General features: G+C 40.9%; 1 protein-coding gene across 7 annotated transcripts in view; it reads right to left on the bottom strand.

Moving 5' to 3' along the window:
• The window catches only part of ANAPC1 (anaphase promoting complex subunit 1), a 184,694-nt gene that overhangs the window by 75,152 nt on the left and 91,002 nt on the right, over positions 1–18,540 (bottom strand). For all 7 annotated transcript variants that reach the window (XR_010317985.1, XM_023557036.2, XM_010597103.3 and 4 more), the window contains 5 exons: positions 14,813–15,047; positions 12,491–12,582; positions 10,894–11,028; positions 10,637–10,719; positions 9,667–9,745 (listed from right to left, as the gene is read on the bottom strand). Coding sequence is in view for 6 of the 7 variants with exons in the window: in XM_023557036.2 (XP_023412804.2) it covers positions 9,667–9,745; positions 10,637–10,719; positions 10,894–11,028; positions 12,491–12,582; positions 14,813–15,047 (624 nt within the window). In the remaining variant the exon portion in view is untranslated. The remainder of the gene's footprint in view (positions 1–9,666; positions 9,746–10,636; positions 10,720–10,893; positions 11,029–12,490; positions 12,583–14,812; positions 15,048–18,540) is intronic.

The following is an 18,540-nucleotide window of genomic DNA, read 5'->3' as shown; positions in this document are numbered from 1 at the left end:
GCTATCTCATTGGGTGAGAGCAATTAGGAGTACACAGCAAGGTATATATAAATTTTTGTATGAGAAACTGACTTGATTTGTAAACTTTCACTTAAATCACAATAAAAATTAATTAAAAATAAAAAGGAAAATCACAAAGACACGACTCAGATCTGACTACATAATTTAAAATTTAAAGACTTCTATATGCTAAAAACAAAAGTTTAAACTTAAGGAAAAAAAGAGCAAATGAGGTGGAACTTTTAGGCAACTGTGGTGGTTAAGGAAATCCTGATGGCTAAGTGCTATGGCTGCTAACCGCAAGGCCAGCAGTTTGAACCCACCAGGCGCTTCTTGGAAACCCTATGGGGCAGTTCTACCCTGTCCTGTTGGGTCGCTATGAGTTGGAATCGACTCGACAGCAATGGGTTTGGTTTTTGTTTGGTTTGTGATGGTTAAGGTTGAGTGTCAAGTTGGCTGTACCATGTTTCTCAGTTGTTTGCCATTTATATAATGATGTAGTCTTCTTCTGTGATGTGATCTGATGTGAGCAACCAATCAGTTGGTAGGGGAGTTTTGAGGGTGTGGCCTGCGTCTACTATATACGTGCATGTTCTGGCAAGCTTGCTTGATTGCTCTACTTCCTGCATCTGGCTTGTCATCATCTGACCTTTGGTTCTTGGAACTTCAGCCAGCTGACTGCCATATTGCCTGTCAATCTTGGGATTCGTCAGCCTCTGCAGCCTGTGAGCCAGCAGCCTGTTTTCTAATCCGCCAACCCTGGATTCGTCAGCCTCCACAGCCCATGAGCCAGCAGCCTGAGATGTGTCACGATGATCCTGGGTTCATCAGCCCCTGCAGCTACGTCAGTCAGTAAAAGCCTCCAACCTGACGTCTAACCCATGCACTTGGGACTTGTCAACCTCTAAAACCACATGAGCCATTTCCCATAGCACATATATATACCCCCCTCCCAATGCTGTCAAGTCGATTCTGACTCAGCAACCCTATAGGAAAGAGCAGAACTGCTCCAAAGGGTTTCCAATAAGCAGCTGGTGGATTCGAACTGTTGACCTTTTGGTTAGCAGCCTAAGCTCTTAACCACTGCGCCACCAGGGCCCCATATCTACACAATTCTAACTTCAGTAGTAAAGTGGGTGCTTTAATCCATAGCATGAGGTTGCATTATTAATAAACAAAATAGCACCACCAACAGCTCAAATGTTGGTAAGAAGTGAAGCTCTGGGTGACCACAAGTTTGATACTTTTCTACACTTTTCTGAGAATGAGAAGTATAGGAAAGCTGGCTGGTCTTATTTTCACTACACTAAGTGATGAAAAGAAAGAGATGAGCTCAGGGCTTCAGAGCTAAAGCTCAAGCATTGAATAAAAGACCTGAAAGTTGCCACTTACGCCCTGAAAGCAAGCTTCATTTTTTGTAGTAACAGAGCTGATACTGCCAACAACCAAACCCACAGTCTAATGGTAAGACTGGCTGAATTGGAATGTAACATAAATTCCCAACAATGAATGGTGTCTGAAGTTAAAATGAGTGCACTGATTGTGGAAAAACAGGATCCTAAATCTTGGGATGGGGACGTATAGGCAGATAATCACCAAGCTGGGGACACTAAACCCCTAAATTTCATTGAATCACTCCTGCCAACAGAACCCGCTTACTCTCATCTGAACAGATGGCTCCATCTTTGTCTAAGCTGCCCTCCCCAGCAAAACCATTATCCCTTCTACCACCATATAATCAGATTAACCTAGTTCTGCCTTAAGAGTCTTTGTCTGAGATATGGCATGGAGTAAGCAACTTACAAGACACTGACGAATGTTCCTAGGGCCCACCCACACCACCCATTTTTGCTTCTACATCTATCACTAGACGTTAAGTCCCAGAGAGCCCCAAAAGGTACAAAGTATGATCCAGAGGGAGGTACACTAGGCTCCAAAAGAACTGCTTGAATTTTCTTATACGTATTAACAGAAACCTGAGGAATATGTGTAAGAATGGCTATTAAGGGCATGGGATAACGGTATAAGGAACATAAAGTTGGATCAGTCTGAATATTCATATGGGCACACTAAGTACAGATTTTTCTTTCAATGTTTCAGCTCAAGAGGTTACAAAAGGATATCACAGTTTATTTGGTTGATTCACTGAGGCATGGATTATGCAGTGGCCAACACTAAATCAAGCTGAAGTACCAGACCTGCCTTGGTATACTGAAGAAGAAAGTATCCAAAGGCTTAGGGAAAATGGCATGTCAGAGTAGATTTACAATGTTAGGTCCACAGACCTACCCATAGAGTGCCCAGAGGACATATCTTTTACAACAGTGGGGACCAAACTTATAAAGGAAGCCCCAGCATCCTTGAAGACTGATGTGACTGCTATTTTAGGTAAGTCATATATGACCATGGGAACTGACCTAATTAAGACACCCAACTATAAGGGGGCTGACTGGACCCCACGGTGGTAGGGGCAAAGTGGCTGCACTCAATCAACACAGACACCAGAGTCAAAGCAGTACTCAGACTAGTCTGACTCGTATGGACTTATGACACTGGCTACTTAGTTACACTGTCGCTAGGAGTGAAAAAGACAGGAAATCTACTAAATACTTACTTGATTGGTACAAGTAGAAGAATTCTAGGTCAAGTGAATGGCAGTCTAACTCGAATCACCAGAATAAAGTCACAGCCCCTCAGTCAATTGCCAGATGTGAGCCAGTTTATGGACCTACAACCCCTTGAATGAAAAGGAGGCCAGGTCTCTATAGGAAGGACCCTACTATACTCCCACAAATTTATACCACTAATCTATCTCCCAGCCTTCCCTAAAGGGATCTATGGCCTTTTATGAGTGACTGTTTATCAGGGAAAAAGAAACAATCAGACTTTTCTTGGACTAGTGGATACTGGCTCTGAAATGACGCTAATTCCAAGAGACCAAAAATGTCACTGTGTCCCACCAGAGTGGGGACATATGGAAGTCAGGTTACCAATGGAGTCTTAGCTCAGGTTCATCTCATAGTGTATCTAGCTGGTGCCGAACCATTCCTGTAGTGATTTCCCCAGTTCCAGAATGTATGATTGGATGAGGTATACTCAGTAAATGGCAGAACACCCACACTTGATCACTGACACGTGGAGTGAGGGCTATTACAGTAGAAAAAGCCAAGTGGAAGCCATCAGAACTGTCCTTACCTAGGAAAATAGTAAACCAAAAGCAATATCACATTCCTGAAGGAACTGCAGAGATTACTGCCACCATCAAGGACTTCAAAGGATGCAGGGGCGATGAGTCCCACCACATCCCCACACAACTAGTCTATTTGGCCTCTGCAAAAAAAGAGATGTGGCTTGGAGTATTAGAGTGGATTTCCCTGAAGTTAACCAGACGGTGACTCCAATTGCAAATGCTATTCCAGATGTGGTTTCATTGCTTGAGTAAACTAATACATGGCCTGATACTGTACACAGCTCTTCAACTGGCCAATGCCTTTTTTTCAATTCTGATTTTTGAGGAACACCAGAAACTGTTTGCCCTTAGCTGTCCTCTCTCAGAGGTGTATCTACTCTCCAGTCTTATAATTCCATCCGCAGGGACCTTGATTGGCTCTCCCTTCCACAAGATGTTACACTGGTCCATTACATCGATGACATTATGCTGATAGGACACAGTAAAGTAGAAGAGTCAATGACTCTGTACTAATTGCTAAAATATTTGCATGCTGTTGTTATGTTCTTGTTAGGTGCTATCAAGTCGGTTCCGACTCTTACCGACCCTATGAACAAAACACTGCCCCGTCCTGCACCATCTTCACAATCATTATGCTTGAGCCCACTGTTGCAGCCACTGTGTCAATCCATCTCACTGAGGATCTTACTCTTTTTTGCTGACCCTCTACTTTACCAAGCATGATGTCCGTCCATCTCATTAAGGGTCTTCTCTTTTTTGCTAACACTCTACTTTACCTAACATGATGTGCTTCTCCAGGAACTGATCCCTCCTAATAACATGTTCAAAGTATGAGACGTGGTCTCACTATCCTTGCCTCTAAAGAGCATTCTGGCTGCTCCTCTTCCAAGACAGATTTGTTGGTTCTTTTGGCAGTCCGTGGTATATTCAATATTCTTCATCAACATCATAATTCAAAGGTGTCATTTCTTTTTTGGCCTTCCTTATACACTACTGTTCAGCTTTCGCATGCATACGAGGTGACCGAAAACACCACGGCTTGGGTCAGGTGCACCTTAAGTCTTCAAGTTGACAACTTCGCTTTTCCACACTTTAAAAAGATCTTTTGCAGCAGATTTGGCGAATGCAACGCGTCCTTTGATTTCTTGACTGCTGCTTCCTTGGGTGTTAATTGTAGATCCAAGTAAAATGAAATCCTTGACAACCTCAATCTTTTTTGCTTATCGTGATGCTGCTTATTGGTTCAGTTGTGAGGATCTTTGTTTTCTTAATGTTGAGGTGTGATTCATACTGAAGGCTGTGGTCTTTGATCTTCATCGTGGAGTACTTCAAGTCCTCTTAACTTTCAGCAAGCAAGGCTGTGTCATCTGCATATTGCAGGTTGTTAATGAGTCTTCCTCCAATCCTGATGCCCTGTTCCTCTTCATATAAACCAGTTTCTCGGATTAACTGCTCAGCACACAGGCTGAATAGGTATGGTGAAAGGATACGACCCTGACGTACACTTTTCCTGACTTTAAACCATGCAGTATTCCCTTGTTCTGTTCAAAAGACTGCCTCTTGATCTATGTTTAGGTTCCTCATAAGCACAAGTAAGTTCTGGAATTCCCATTCTTCGCAATGTTATCCATAATTTGTTATAATCCACAAAGTCGAATGTCTCAGCATAGTTGAAAGAACACCAAACCTACTGCCATCGAGTCAATTCTGACTCATAGAGACCCTACATGATGATAAAACGCAGGTAAACATTTTTCTGTATTTTCTGGTATTCTTTATTTTCAGATAGAATCCACCTGACATCAGCAATGATATCCCTGGTTCCACATCCTCTTCTGAATCCAGCTTGAATTCTGGCAGCTGCCTGCCGATACACTGCTGCAGACACTTTTGAATGATCTTCAGCAAAATTTTACTTGTGTGTGATAGTCATGATATTGTTCATCTGCGTGCCAAAGGGTGGGAAAATAATCCCAGAAAAACTCAGATGCCTTCCACCTCAGTGAAATTTCTAGAAGTTCGGTGGTGTGATGCATGTTGAGAGTCCTTCTAAAGTGAAAGGTAAGCTGTCACATCTGGCCTCCTCCTACAACTAAGAAGGAGGCACAATGCCACGTGGGCTTCTTTGGAATTTGGAGGCAACATATCCATTATTTGGGTGTGCTACTCTGGCCTATTTATCAACTGACTCAAAAAGTTGCTAGTTTTGAATGGCACCCAGAACAAGAGAAGGCTCTGCAACAGGTACAAGCCACATGAACAGGTGGGTCATATGATCCAGCTGACTCAATGATGCTTGAAGTGTCAGTGGCACATACAGATGCTATTGGAGTCTTTGGCAGGCCCCTATCTGTGAATCATAGCTCAGACCCTTATGATTTTGGAGTAAAGCTCTGCCATCCTCTGCAGAAAAATTCTCTCCTTTTGAGAAATAGCTTTTAGCTTGTTACTGGGTCTTAGTAGAGAATGAATGCTTAACTATGGGCCACCACGTCATCTTGCAGCCTGAGCTGCCCATTGTGAATGGGGTGTTGTCTGACCCACAGAGTCATAATGTCAGACGTACACAGCTGCACTTTATTATAAAATGGAAGTGGTACATAGAAGATCAGGCTTGAGCAGGACCTGAAGGTACAATTAAGCTGCATGAGGAACTGGCCCAAATGTCCATGGTCTCCACTCCTATCACATTACCTGTCCTCTCCCAGTCTGTACCAATGGTCTCATGGGGAGTTCCTCATGATTACCTCACTGAGAAAGAGAAAACTCAAGCATGGTTTACAGATGGTTCTGTGCAATATGCAGGTCCATTCTCACATGGACAGTGGCAGGACTGCAGACTCTCCCTGAAGAACAGTCGTGAAGGGAAATCCTCCCTAGAGCAGAACTTGGAGCAGTGCACCTGGTTGTTCACTTTGCTTGGAAGGAGAAATGGCCAGATGTGTGACTGTATACTGAGTCATGGGCTGTGGCCAATGGTTTGGCTGGATGGTCTGGGACTTGGAACAGGATTGGAAAATTGGAGACAAGGAGATACAGGGAAGAGGTATGGGGATAGACTTCTCTGAATGGGCCAAAGGAATGAAAATATTTGTGACCTCGGCAGAACGGGACTCTAACAATCAAGTAGATAGGATTACATATTTTGTGTAAACCAGTCATCCTCTTCCCCCCCTACTCCCATCATTGCCCAATGAACTCATGAATGAAGTGGCCACAGTGGCAGGGACAGAGGTTATGCATGGGCTCAGCAACATGGACTTCCACTCACCAAGGCTGTCCTGGTTATAACCACTGCCGAGTGCCCAATCTGCCAGCAGCAGAGACCAATGCTGAGTTGCTGATATGTCACCAATCCTAGTGACGATCAGCCAGCAGCCTGGTAGCAGCAGGCTGATTACATTAGACCACTTAATTATGGAAATGGCAGCATTTCATTCTCACTGGGATAGACAATCTGGATACAAACTGTCTTTCCTGCATGCAATGCTTCTGCCAAAACTACAGTCCACAGGCTCACCGAATGCTTTATCCACTGTCAAGGTAACCCACAGAGCAACCCCTCAGATCAAGGGACTCACTTCACAGCAAGTGAAGTACAGCAACAGGTCATGTTCACTGAATTCACTGGTCTTACCAATTTCTCCATCATCCTGAAGCAGCTGGCTTGCCAGAATGATGGAATGGCCTTCTAAAGACACAATAACAGAACCAGCTAGGTAGCAACACTTTGCAGGGTTGTGGTAATGTTCTCCGTGGGGCTGAATATGCTCTAAACTAGAGTCCAGCATATGGTACTGTTTATCCCCTAAGCTGGATTCACTGTTCCAGCAATTAAGAAGTGGAGATGGGAGGGGTACTAGTCGCTATTACCCCAGTGATCCACTTGGAAAATTTTTGCTTCCCACGACCCTATGCTCTATGGATCTAGAGGTCTTAGTTCCAAAAGGAGGAATGCTCCCAGCTGGAGACACATGGATTCCATTAAAATGGAAGTTAAGAATGCCACCAGGCCACGATTGGCTTCTCATGCCTCTGGATCAACAGGCAAAGAGAGGAGTTACCATGTTGGCTGGTGTGATTGACCCTGACTACCGAGGTGAAATCAGACTGATGTTGCATTTAAAAAAAAAAAAACAAAAAAACCCTCGTTACTGTTGAATTGATTCTTACTCATAGCGACCCCCATAGGACAGAGCAGGACTGTCCCATAGGGTTCCAAGGAGTGGCTGGTGGGTGTGAACTGCTGACCTTTTAGTCAGCAGCCACACTCGTAACTACTGTGCCACCAGGGCTCCTGATGTTGCATAATGGAGGTAAAAAGAATATGTCTGGAATACAGGCAATCCCTTAGGATGTCTCTTAGCATTACCATGCCCTGTGATTAATGTCAACGGAAAACTACAGTAACACAATTCTGACATGACTACTAATTGCCCAGACCCTTCAGCAATGCAGGTTTGGGTCACCCCACCAGGCACAGCACCAAGGCCGGCTGAGGTGCTTGCTTAGGGCAAAGAGAATACAGAATGGGTGGCTGAAGAAAAAAAAAAAAAGGTGGTTCTAAATACCAGTTATGCCCATGTGACCAGGTGCAGAAACAAGGACTGTGATTATTATATTTCTTCCTTTTATGTGTGCATTAAGTATTTCTGTTTTCTTCACTTATAAAATATGTTAACAGGGCTAGTGCATTTTCAGTTGCATGCATGTTAGTTATATCATGTTAGGTGCAAGTATGACTTTGTAATTATCTTTATTTAGAAACTATGCATGGTTTAAAGAAGCATGTACTCGTACCAAGTTGTCAAGGGGTCGAGTGTGATGGTTAAGGTTGTGTGTCAACTTGGCTAGGCCACGATTCTCAGTGGTGTGGCAGTTATGTAATGATATAGTTCGGCAATTCTGTAATCATGTAGTCATCTTCCATGATGTGATCTGATGTAATCAGCCAAACAGCTGTAAGGGGAGTTTCCTCAGGGGTGTGGCCTGCATCCAATACATATATGGATGTTCTGGCAAAACTTGCTTCCTTGTTCTGGATCTTGCATCTGGCTTATAATCATCTGACCTCCGGTTCTTGGGACTTGAACAACTGCCTGACATATTGCCTGATCTTGGATTCGTGAGCCTTCACAGTGTGAGCCAGTTGCCTGCCGTCTGACCCACCAATCTCGGGTTCCTCAGCCCCTACTGACATGAGTCAGGAAAAGCCTCCAACCTGACGCCTGACCCATGGACTTGGGACTTGCCAGCCTCTACAACCATATGAGCCATTTCCTTGAGATAAACCTCTCTCTGTCTTTCTCTCAATATATGTATATACACATACACTTCACTGGTCTTGCTTCTCTAGAGAACCTGCCTAAGACACCCACTATGTCAAACTGTTAATGGCATTAATTAGACCAAAAGTAAATGAAAGCGAAGTTCTCAAAAACTACATGGGACATATAAATGAACAATTTACATGATATATAACCACTAAACCAATAAAGAGGGAGCCCTGGTGGTGCAGTGGTTAAGACCTCGGCTGCTAACCAAAAGGTCAGCAGTTCAAATCCACCAGCTGCTCCTTGAAAACCCTATGGGACAGTTCTACTCTGTCCTATAGGGTTGCTATGAGTCCGAATCAACTCGACGGTAACAGGTTTGGTTTTGGGGGGTTTTAAACCAATAAAGAGAAGCAGTCATCCTTAACGGTAACCAAAGAATGTAAAATAAAGTAGTAATGAAGTCCCTCCCAGTCACTTACTGCTTGTTAAGAAGTTTTGACTAATAATGTGAGAAGCTGAAATGTTACTCTAAGTATTACATATTGGTGTGGCTGGGATTTCTAGTTAAATGTGAAAAATTCTAAACTGATAACTTTAAAAGAACACTACCACTTGTACACCAATATTCTTTACCAAAAGCGGAAACAACCTAAACATCTATCAATAGACAAATCAATGAAGAAATAGGGGATCTATACATACAATGGGAAGTTCTGATATATGCCACGATATGGATGAATCTTGAAAACATTATGCTGAGGGAGATAAGACAGTTACAAAAGGTCAAATATCTTATGATCCCACTTACAGGAAGTAGGCAAATATAGAGACTAAAGTTTATTAGTGGTTACCAATGGTGGTAGGGAGGAAGAAGGCCTTGCTTAAGGGGCACTGAGTTTCGGTTAATAAAAAAAAAAAATTAGTGGTAGAATAATTTTGAAACAAATAGTTGTGATTAGTTGCGCAACTTGATGAACATAATCAATGTCAATGAATTGTACATGTAAAAAATGTTGAATTGTCAAATGTTTTGTTATAAATATTTTTATCACAATAAAACAAAACACTACCAATTAGATATACTTAACAAAGTAATAGTAAAAGGTTCTTTCTAAAGACATTTATATCTGCAGGCTAAATTTGAGAACCACAAACAGACTTCTTATGTTAAAAGAAATGAAAACTTATAAAACATCATACCCTAAGCAAGAGAAATTCCGGTTTCACAAAGTCCAACAAATACATGGTGTCGGGAGCTCGGAGCCAATCTGCAATGGATCTGTTGGCATAGGATGTCAGTAAGCATTATCACTCAAGTAAAGGATAAGGTAATCAAGTATCTCAAGACAGATGTCAAAACATTTCTCCCCACTCCACCCTCTGCTCTATTTTTTTCCATAGCACTTTACACTCCCTAGTATTTTGTCCATCCATCCACCCATCCATCTAGTCTTACTATAATCTAATCTCTATGAAGGCAGGGTTGTTTCGTTTTGTTCACTGAACTATCCCCAGTGCCAGGTACACATTCATCCAAATACTGGATGAATAAATATTTATTTTTAACCACTAGGCCAATTCTGCATACATTTACTTTTTCTGAGGGAAGTAATGAGAACACTGAGAAACTTGTTCAATTTTGAAACATTTTTTAAATTAAAAGACTTAAAACATGGTATAATATCTCCTATCTAATTTGTCATCCTATTCAAAATGTAAAAGATTAAACACCAAAGATCTACTTTCAAGTGTGAGCAGCAAACAGGGGTTGAGAAGGTAGAAGGTACGGTCAGTTAGAAAGCTCTTGAACTAAGCCAAAGTCATTCTTATAAATGATAACCAAGAATCGAATAATGCTAAGTATTTCTGGTTTAATCAGTCCTTAGTACATCATGCTAATACAACATTAATGAAATGGAACTCAGGTATTGTTTGGATGTCGGTGATACCAACTAAAGAAACAGAAATGAATAGAAACTGGCAATTACATTGTCAATATCATTAAAACAGCAAAATGTGTTATTTCTAGATAAAATCTACATAAGTTACAGTATCTGAAGGAATGATAACCAGGTTGATCTAATACAAGAGAAGTAAACACATTGGGTAATTTACTACTGAGGTCAGAAAATATTTCATATTTCATGGGCAAGGCAGGGAATGCAAATACCTGTTATTGGTTTTTAAGTAGATCATAGCCAAAGCCAGAGTGGCACCTGGACAAGTCACATCCACATTTATGGTATCTCCTTCCTACCAAAAGGAAAGTTTATTATAAAAGAGTTTTGAATTATCTCATAGAATTCTTCTGAATACTAGCCTATGTCTCAAATTAACATATTTACCAATGTTAGTAAGAAAACTACTATTTTCAAATTAACTTCTCAGCTTCCAGGATTTTGATTTGTGACCTTGAGTTAGACTTACTTTGATTTGGTAGCTTGGAGATTTATGTTTCTCCCTGTGCATTCCTGCTTGAAAGCGCCTATGACCTCCAACCATGTACTGATAAAGCTGCTCAGGCACATTGAGATCAGACATACCTATCAAATTACTGCCGTGCTTGAAAATAAAATAACATATCTGTTAAAGGAAATCTTATGAAAGAAAATCCATTACACATACCCAAAAATTAAATGAACTAATTTCAAAGCAGGGTTTGTTTTTTTTTTTTTCTTTTCCAATTTAAATAGCTATTATTTATAAGTTAATACTCAAGCTATCAATAATCTCATAAAAATCATAATAAATATATGTTCAAGTTAGTACTTTCATAAGATATATAAAAGCTTCAAAAGAGAGTTCATTGCATTTAACAATATAAGTTTTTATGTAAATGAAACTTATTAATATCAGAGTCCTTGCAGTATTGAACCTATGAACTTTTCCAGCAACAATAACTGTAATAATAGTAACTTTTTGTGCCAGATATTATTCTGTGTGTTTTACATGAATTGAGTTACTTAATACAACAACCCTATCAAATAGCTACTAGGAAGAACGCCATTTTACAGACAAGGAATTTTCAATACCTCACATTTTGTTTACATTTTCTTATTTTCAAATTCATTCATCAGATATAGTGAAACATGTTCAAATACTAGTGAAGGTTACATAGCTTAGTTAAGTGGCAGGGATGGATATAAAACAAGGCAGTTTTGGCTCCAAAGTCTATATAGTCACTTAACCATGAGACAATTCTAATTTCTTTATTTTATAGAAAGGGGGAACCAGTTCTTAGGGATTAAATTACTTGACTCACTAATACAAGTCAGGAGTAGAATTCAGGTTCCAATTACCAGTATGATGCTTCCACTGTATCAACTGCCAAATATGAAGAGCAAAAATCCTAACAGATGGTCAAATACAGGGTGGGTTTTCAGAATGTACACAAGAAAAAACTCACTGCATTTTAATTTTATGTAATGTAGCTTCACCATAACACAATTTTGGTGGTTCTTCAAGGGACCCATATGCCAAGTGAAACAGTCATTTAATGAAATTTCTTGATAATCCTATACTGTTTTTCTTGGATAGGGTTAAAGTTGATCCAACATGATACTGCATTCTGCATAAAGCAAAAGCTGTTATGGGATACACAGTGACTACCACACCATCAAAAGAGGGTTATGGCTTATCTCCAGCAACTACTGCAGACTCTTTATGCTCTCCGCCATGCGCTACTTTCTGTTTCCTACTTCATTTCTTATATTGTTACATTTTTCTTATTAATATGCTTATATTCACTTCTTCGCCTTAAGTCTTCAGTCCTTTCCAAGAAACTTCATTCCGTTAGTTCATTTATAAACATATTTCAGCTAGGGGGAAATAAACCATAAACCCCCACTCTCCACTACTATTTCTCTCCATTCGGAAATCTGGTAATTTGAAAAATATCCAGAATAGAAGAGGTATGGATTAGGTTAAGTCTAAACAAAGCAGAGTGCTATTCAAAGTAAAGTTTCAAGGTTACATCTCAACAAGCAGTTGTAACTGAAGCATCTGAAGGCACAGCTGTGCTTACCCCCAAGCAAACCATGCCCAGGGCCAAGCCAGCAGCTAAAGAGTATGACTCTCTGTCAGTGCAGTATTCCATTTCAGGACCAGGGGGTCGTCCTATAAAAAAGCAACACAATTCAAATTATTCTCTTAAAATCCTAACTCAAAAAAATTTTAAAGAGTTAACTTTCCAGTAAGTTGTGTAAGAGCTAAGAATTCAATATAATTCCATTCAGAAAGCTATGACTGTATCATAAACAGTGTTCACAACGGTCAGTTTACTACAAAATAAAGCCCCAAAACAGTTCTTTTAATTTGCCAATTTGAGTCTCCACAAGCAGTGGCTTTAAAACACTGTGAAACCCTGGATTTTACCAAAAATATTACCAAGAAGTAGGAAAATTTTTAAAATAGAGAGAGGGGTGCTCAATAAATAATGTCTAATTTTTAATCTCTTACATTTTGTTTACATTTCCTTATTTTTCAATGCATTCATTAAATGTAGTGAGACATTCAAATACTAGTCTAGCAGCAGAAACACCAAGGAAACTTCGTTTATGTTTTTAAGGATGTTAAATATAATTCTCAATCTATTTAATACTGACCCTACTATGATGTGATTTCTGCATAGTGATTCTAAAAGGTTTGTTCGGACCAATATTCATACTTTCATAAAAGAAAGAAATTACACAAAGATAATCAGTTTAATGTGTATACATAATAGCAAGGACACAATCTAAAAAGTCCTGAAACAACCTAAGAAGTCCTGAAAATAAAACAATTAGGCAATTTATAGTACATCAACTAAATGAGATACAGCACAATATAAAATCAATCTGACAATGATATATAAAAAGGGTAGAATAAAAACAGTATGTACATTCCATCATTATATAAGAGAATATAGGATTCAAAGAGAAAATCCTCTACACACAATATGAAATAGCTGTGGTATGGCTGTGAGATCTTGTGATATCATTAGATAGCATTATAATAAAGCCAAAGGATGCTAAATTACCTTGTATATGAATGAGCTTTAAACAACCAATCTTGAGTATCCTATGAATAAGTGTTCTCACAAGATGCTCAAGATTATTATTATTATGTTACTATATATTTCGGTAACAGCAACATTTCAGTTTTGCAAATAATTTATTTTATTACTGTAGTAGACAAATGAATAGTCCCAATTACTTACTGTCCTATGGTAGCGGTATGCATCCGCACCCTTGATAATAGCCTCACGGTGGACAAGACCATGTGACTGGCTCTTGCCTGGGCTCTTAGCCGGCATAAAGTAAGTAAAGGCTGGAAACGTGCTTCCATTATTTGGTTCTCCCTCTTACACCTCTATTATCACCATAAAAGGAACACTTCCCTCCAGCTGAGACCCCAAAATAAGGCCTATGAAGCAGAGCCAAAGAATGAGACCCACAAACTTGCAGCCTGAAGCAAAGGCGCCACAGCCAACCCACAGACATGAGAGCAAGATTACTGTTGTATGTCACTGGGATTTTGTGGTTTATTATACAGCATTATTGCGGCAATAGCTAACTAAAGTACAATCGTACTAAACAAAAATCTATCTTCAACAATATATCCTGAAATGCATGTAGAAAAGATCCTAAATAAGTCAGAACAGAATACGTAATGTATATTATCTGAATTGCTGTCTGTAACAGTAATGTCGATAGCATTTCCAGTTATCTAAAAAAGAAGACAACACATAAAACAGATTTCCATAGAGTCTGGGCTCAATTCAAAGCCTAGAATATATTAAATGAAATAAGTGTGTGAGCCGCTTCATTTCCAGCTTCACTACCAACATAGCCAACTTTGAATTTTAAGTGCAGATCATTTCTAGACTGCTTGGTAAAGACATAGCAGGAAAGCAGCATAATCGAACGTAATTAAGACCATGTCATTGTTGTTATATGCTGTCAAGTCAATTCCAACTCATAGCGACCTGCCCTGTAAGGTTTCCTAGGCTGTAATCTTTATGGGACTAAACTGCCAGGTCTTTTCTCCTGTGGATCCGCTGGTGAGTTTGAACTGCTGACCTTTCAGTTAGCAGCCAAGCACTTAACCATTGTGCCATCAGGATTCCTTTGGATTGGTTATCTTATTAAACGTGACCACTGGCACTCAATTAGGCTAGCCAAATAAATATCCAGGCTAATAACCTGCATGGCAATATTAGCCTTAGAAAACATAACTTTTAGTTTTTCTTATTAGTACCAGATAACTCTGTGCTCACAAAAGCTACTATACTTGCCTTAATCTTTATAACTTTACAGTCATTTTTACTCCGGTCTGTGTGGAGTGGAAGAATGTACTAATGCCATACCTATTTCAGCCAACAGGACTTCTGCAGTATGCCTGTGAGCTGTCCCTTGATACACAAGGCCGATGCCAACGACTGCAGCCACCTGGACATTGTGAGGGACATCAAGTTCTGTGGAAGTTGGGGGTAGGAGAGCAGGAATGTGAATGCTAAGAAGTCGAGTTATTGACATATCCATGGTGCCTAGTTTAGCAGCAGAAACACCAAGTAGCAGTCCAATGCTTGTCATTTCATGGCCCTAAGACAGAAAATAGAAACTTAAAGTCACTACTAAAATACATAGTTTAAAACAAAATACTGCCTGCCACTTTCAATTAGTACTTTTATGTGACAGGCACAGTGAGAGGCACTGAGTATACAGTGGTAAACTAAACAGGCACAGTCCTTGTTCTCACGGAGCTATGGAGGAGGGGAGTGTTAAACTAAAAACACACAAACCTGCTATTAAAGAGTGGTATTAACACTGTACACCAGTGTTCACTGCAGCAGTATTCACACAATAGCCAAAGGTAGAAACAACCTAAAGGCCCATCAACAGATGAATAAAGAAAATGTGGTGTAACCATGCAATAGAATATTCATTCACCCATAAAGAGAAATGAAGTTCTGATATACGCTAAAACATGGATGAACCTTGAAAGAATTATGCTAAGTGAAATAATCCACACCAAAAAAAAAAAGGCAAATATCATATGATTCCACTTATATGAAATATCTAGAAAATGAAAATGCACAGAGACAAAAGTTTATCAGTTGTTACCAACAATAGGAGGAATGCAGGGAGATTGGCAGTTACTGTTTAAGGGGTATGGAGTTTCTGTTTAGGGGGATTAAAAACATTTGGGAATGGATAGTGGGGATGGTTGTGCAACGTGGTAAATGTAATTAATGTCACTGAATTGTATACTTAAAAATGGTTAAAATAGCAAATGTCTTTTTATACGTATTCTGCCACAATAATTTTTTCCTTAAAAAGCAGCATAATAAAAAAAAGTACAAAGTATTATGAAAGAGCATTTAAAAACATAATTTAGATTAGGAGGGACTGATGGTTAGGAAAGGAATCTTGAGAGAAGTAAAATATACAATAGAATCTAAAGGGTAAACACAAATTAGCCAAGAAAAGAGGGGGAGATGGGGGGCACTCAAGGTTAGGAGGTGAGACAGAATGTGTTGGGGTGCAGGAACAGCATGTAAATGGTCTGAGGTAATCCAGGAATAAATCTTCACATTTACAGCCAATTGATTATCAACAAGGGTGCCAATACAACTGGATGGGTGAAAGATGGTCTTTTCAACAAATGGTGCTGGGACAACTGGGTATCCACATGCAAAAAATGAAGTTGGACCTCTACTTCACACCATACACAAAACTTAATTCTAAATGGATCATAGGTGTAAATGTAAGAGCCAAAATTATACATTCTTAGAAGAAAACATATGCATAAATTCTCATGAGCTTGGGTTAGGCAATGGTTTCTTAGAGGCGACACCAAAAGCACAAGCAACTTAAAATAAAAAAATTGATAAAATGAAGAGGTGGAACCAACATGGTACCCTAGACAGAGACATCATGCTGTCTCTCTGCATCAAAGACCCGAAAAACTAAGTAAAACAGATACAAACGTCAACCCTGGAACCTTAAGAATCAAATGAGGAGATAAAGAACTAAATCAAACATCAAATGGAAAAGGAAAACAGTGAACAAGGAGACACAGAGTGGAGGTCCCCAACCAAATAACACAGCACAGCATCGCCATCTTAGAGCACAGTCAGCAATGACCTCAGACAAGGAGGACAGGAGGGCAACTTCATGAACTTGCCAACAGAAAGAGCACCGAGTAACCAGACAAACACGCTTTTATACCCCTCACCCTTCTGTCCCATATGCTACTCCCAACCTCCCCACCCCAAGAGGCCATGCCATGTGCTGTTCAGATACAGACACTGGCCTGCAGTCACCCTGGGTCTGCTCCACCCCCACCCATCAGCTCCTGCCATTTTTTTTCCCTTTTCCTCCCTCCCACTTAGCCTCATATGCATCCCACACCCCATCCCAATGGGTCACGCCATGCCACAGGGCAGAGAGCTACTGGTCAGCCATTACCCTGGGTCTGCCCTGACCTCACCCACCAGCTCTTGCTGTGCCATTTTTTCCCTTTCTTTCTTTCCTTTCCCCCTCCCACCTAGCCCTGTATACCACCTCTACCCCTTCCCACCAGGCCATGCCACATGTCCACTGGTAGACAGCCACCTGCCCACTGCTCCCCAAGGTCTGCACCATCCCACCCCCCCAGCTCTGACTGTGCCTTTTTCTCCTCTTTATTTGTTCTTTTTCCCCTTTCTTCCTTTTCTTTCTCCCTCCCACCTAGCCCTATATGCCACCTCTACCCCTTCCTGAAAGGCCTCACCATACCGCCACAGGTAGAGAGCTACCATCCTGCCACCGACCTGAGTCCTACCCTTCCCTACCTGCCAGCTCCGCCCATGTCATTTTATTTCCCTTTCTTCCTTTTCTTTCTCCCTCCCACCTAGCCCTGTATGCCACCTCTATCCCTTCCTATCGGCTACGCTGCACCACCATGGGTAGAAGGCCACCAACCCACTACCACCTCGGGTCCCCCATCCCAATCCACCAGCTCCCACCATGCCATTTTTTCTCCCTTCCCTTTAGCCCTCCCACCTAGCACCGTACATCACCTATCCCCCCGCTTCCCACTGGCACCATGCATCCATTCCACCCTACCTATAAGCCACTTTAACTTTCTCTTTCCTTTTCTGTGTTCTCCCCAGACCCACATACTCCAACCCCCTTTCCCACCAGCCCTCACTGTGCCACCATGGCTATAGCGTCCCCAGCTGAGGCCTGCTGCTGCACCAGGCCCACACTGCCCCTCTCCTCCCTCGACTCAACAAGCTGCTGAACAGAGGGAAGTAAGCCAGTACCACTCCCTATCTGACACCCCCGCCTATCTGACAAGGGACTGTGAACGCTCCCAAACTGCTGGAACAACATCAGAGTGCAGGGAGAGCCCGCCCAGTGCACACTCAACCACCTCACCAAAGCAGTGTACAGCAAAGTGGGCTCACACTGCCTGCTGCCTCCCTGCCCACCAGGACAAGGCAGTGAGAGCTATCATGCCCAGAAATGAGGAAAGCACACCTGGCCCGCCTGCCCTGACATACCAAAACAAAACAGACACACACAATGAAAGAAACATAATCCATAAATACAGAAAATAATACCTTACTGTCTCGGAGACACCAGACTATATCAAAACATATAAAAAACCAGGACAAGATTGCTCCAGCAGTTGACCAAAATAAAGAATCAGATAACTTTCCAGTAGAAGAAAAGGCAGTGGAATTAAATGATATGAAATTCGAAAGACTAATATCAAGGGCTCTCCAAGAGATTAGGAAAAAGATCAAGGAAAACACAGACAAAACCAAGGAAAAATAAACAATACCATGGAAAACAGTGAAAAAAACAACAACAAAAATACAGCTAAACACAACTGGACTAAACCAAAAGCAAATAAGTTTCCTGAATAAACTGAATGCATCGAAGGCCAGTGTAGCAGGGGCAGGGGTCTGGGGACCATGGTTTCAGGGGACATCTAAGTCAATTGGCATAATAAAATCTATGAAGAAAACATTCTGCATCTCACTTTGAAGAGTGGCATCTGGGGTCTTAAACGCTAGCAAGCAGCCATCTAAGATGCATCAAT

Source organism: Loxodonta africana, chromosome 15 (genome assembly GCF_030014295.1).
Source record: "Loxodonta africana isolate mLoxAfr1 chromosome 15, mLoxAfr1.hap2, whole genome shotgun sequence".
NCBI lineage: Eukaryota > Metazoa > Chordata > Mammalia > Proboscidea > Elephantidae > Loxodonta > Loxodonta africana.
The sequence above is the reverse complement of the archived record's forward strand: the minus strand, read 5'-3'. Positions and strand labels throughout refer to the sequence as shown.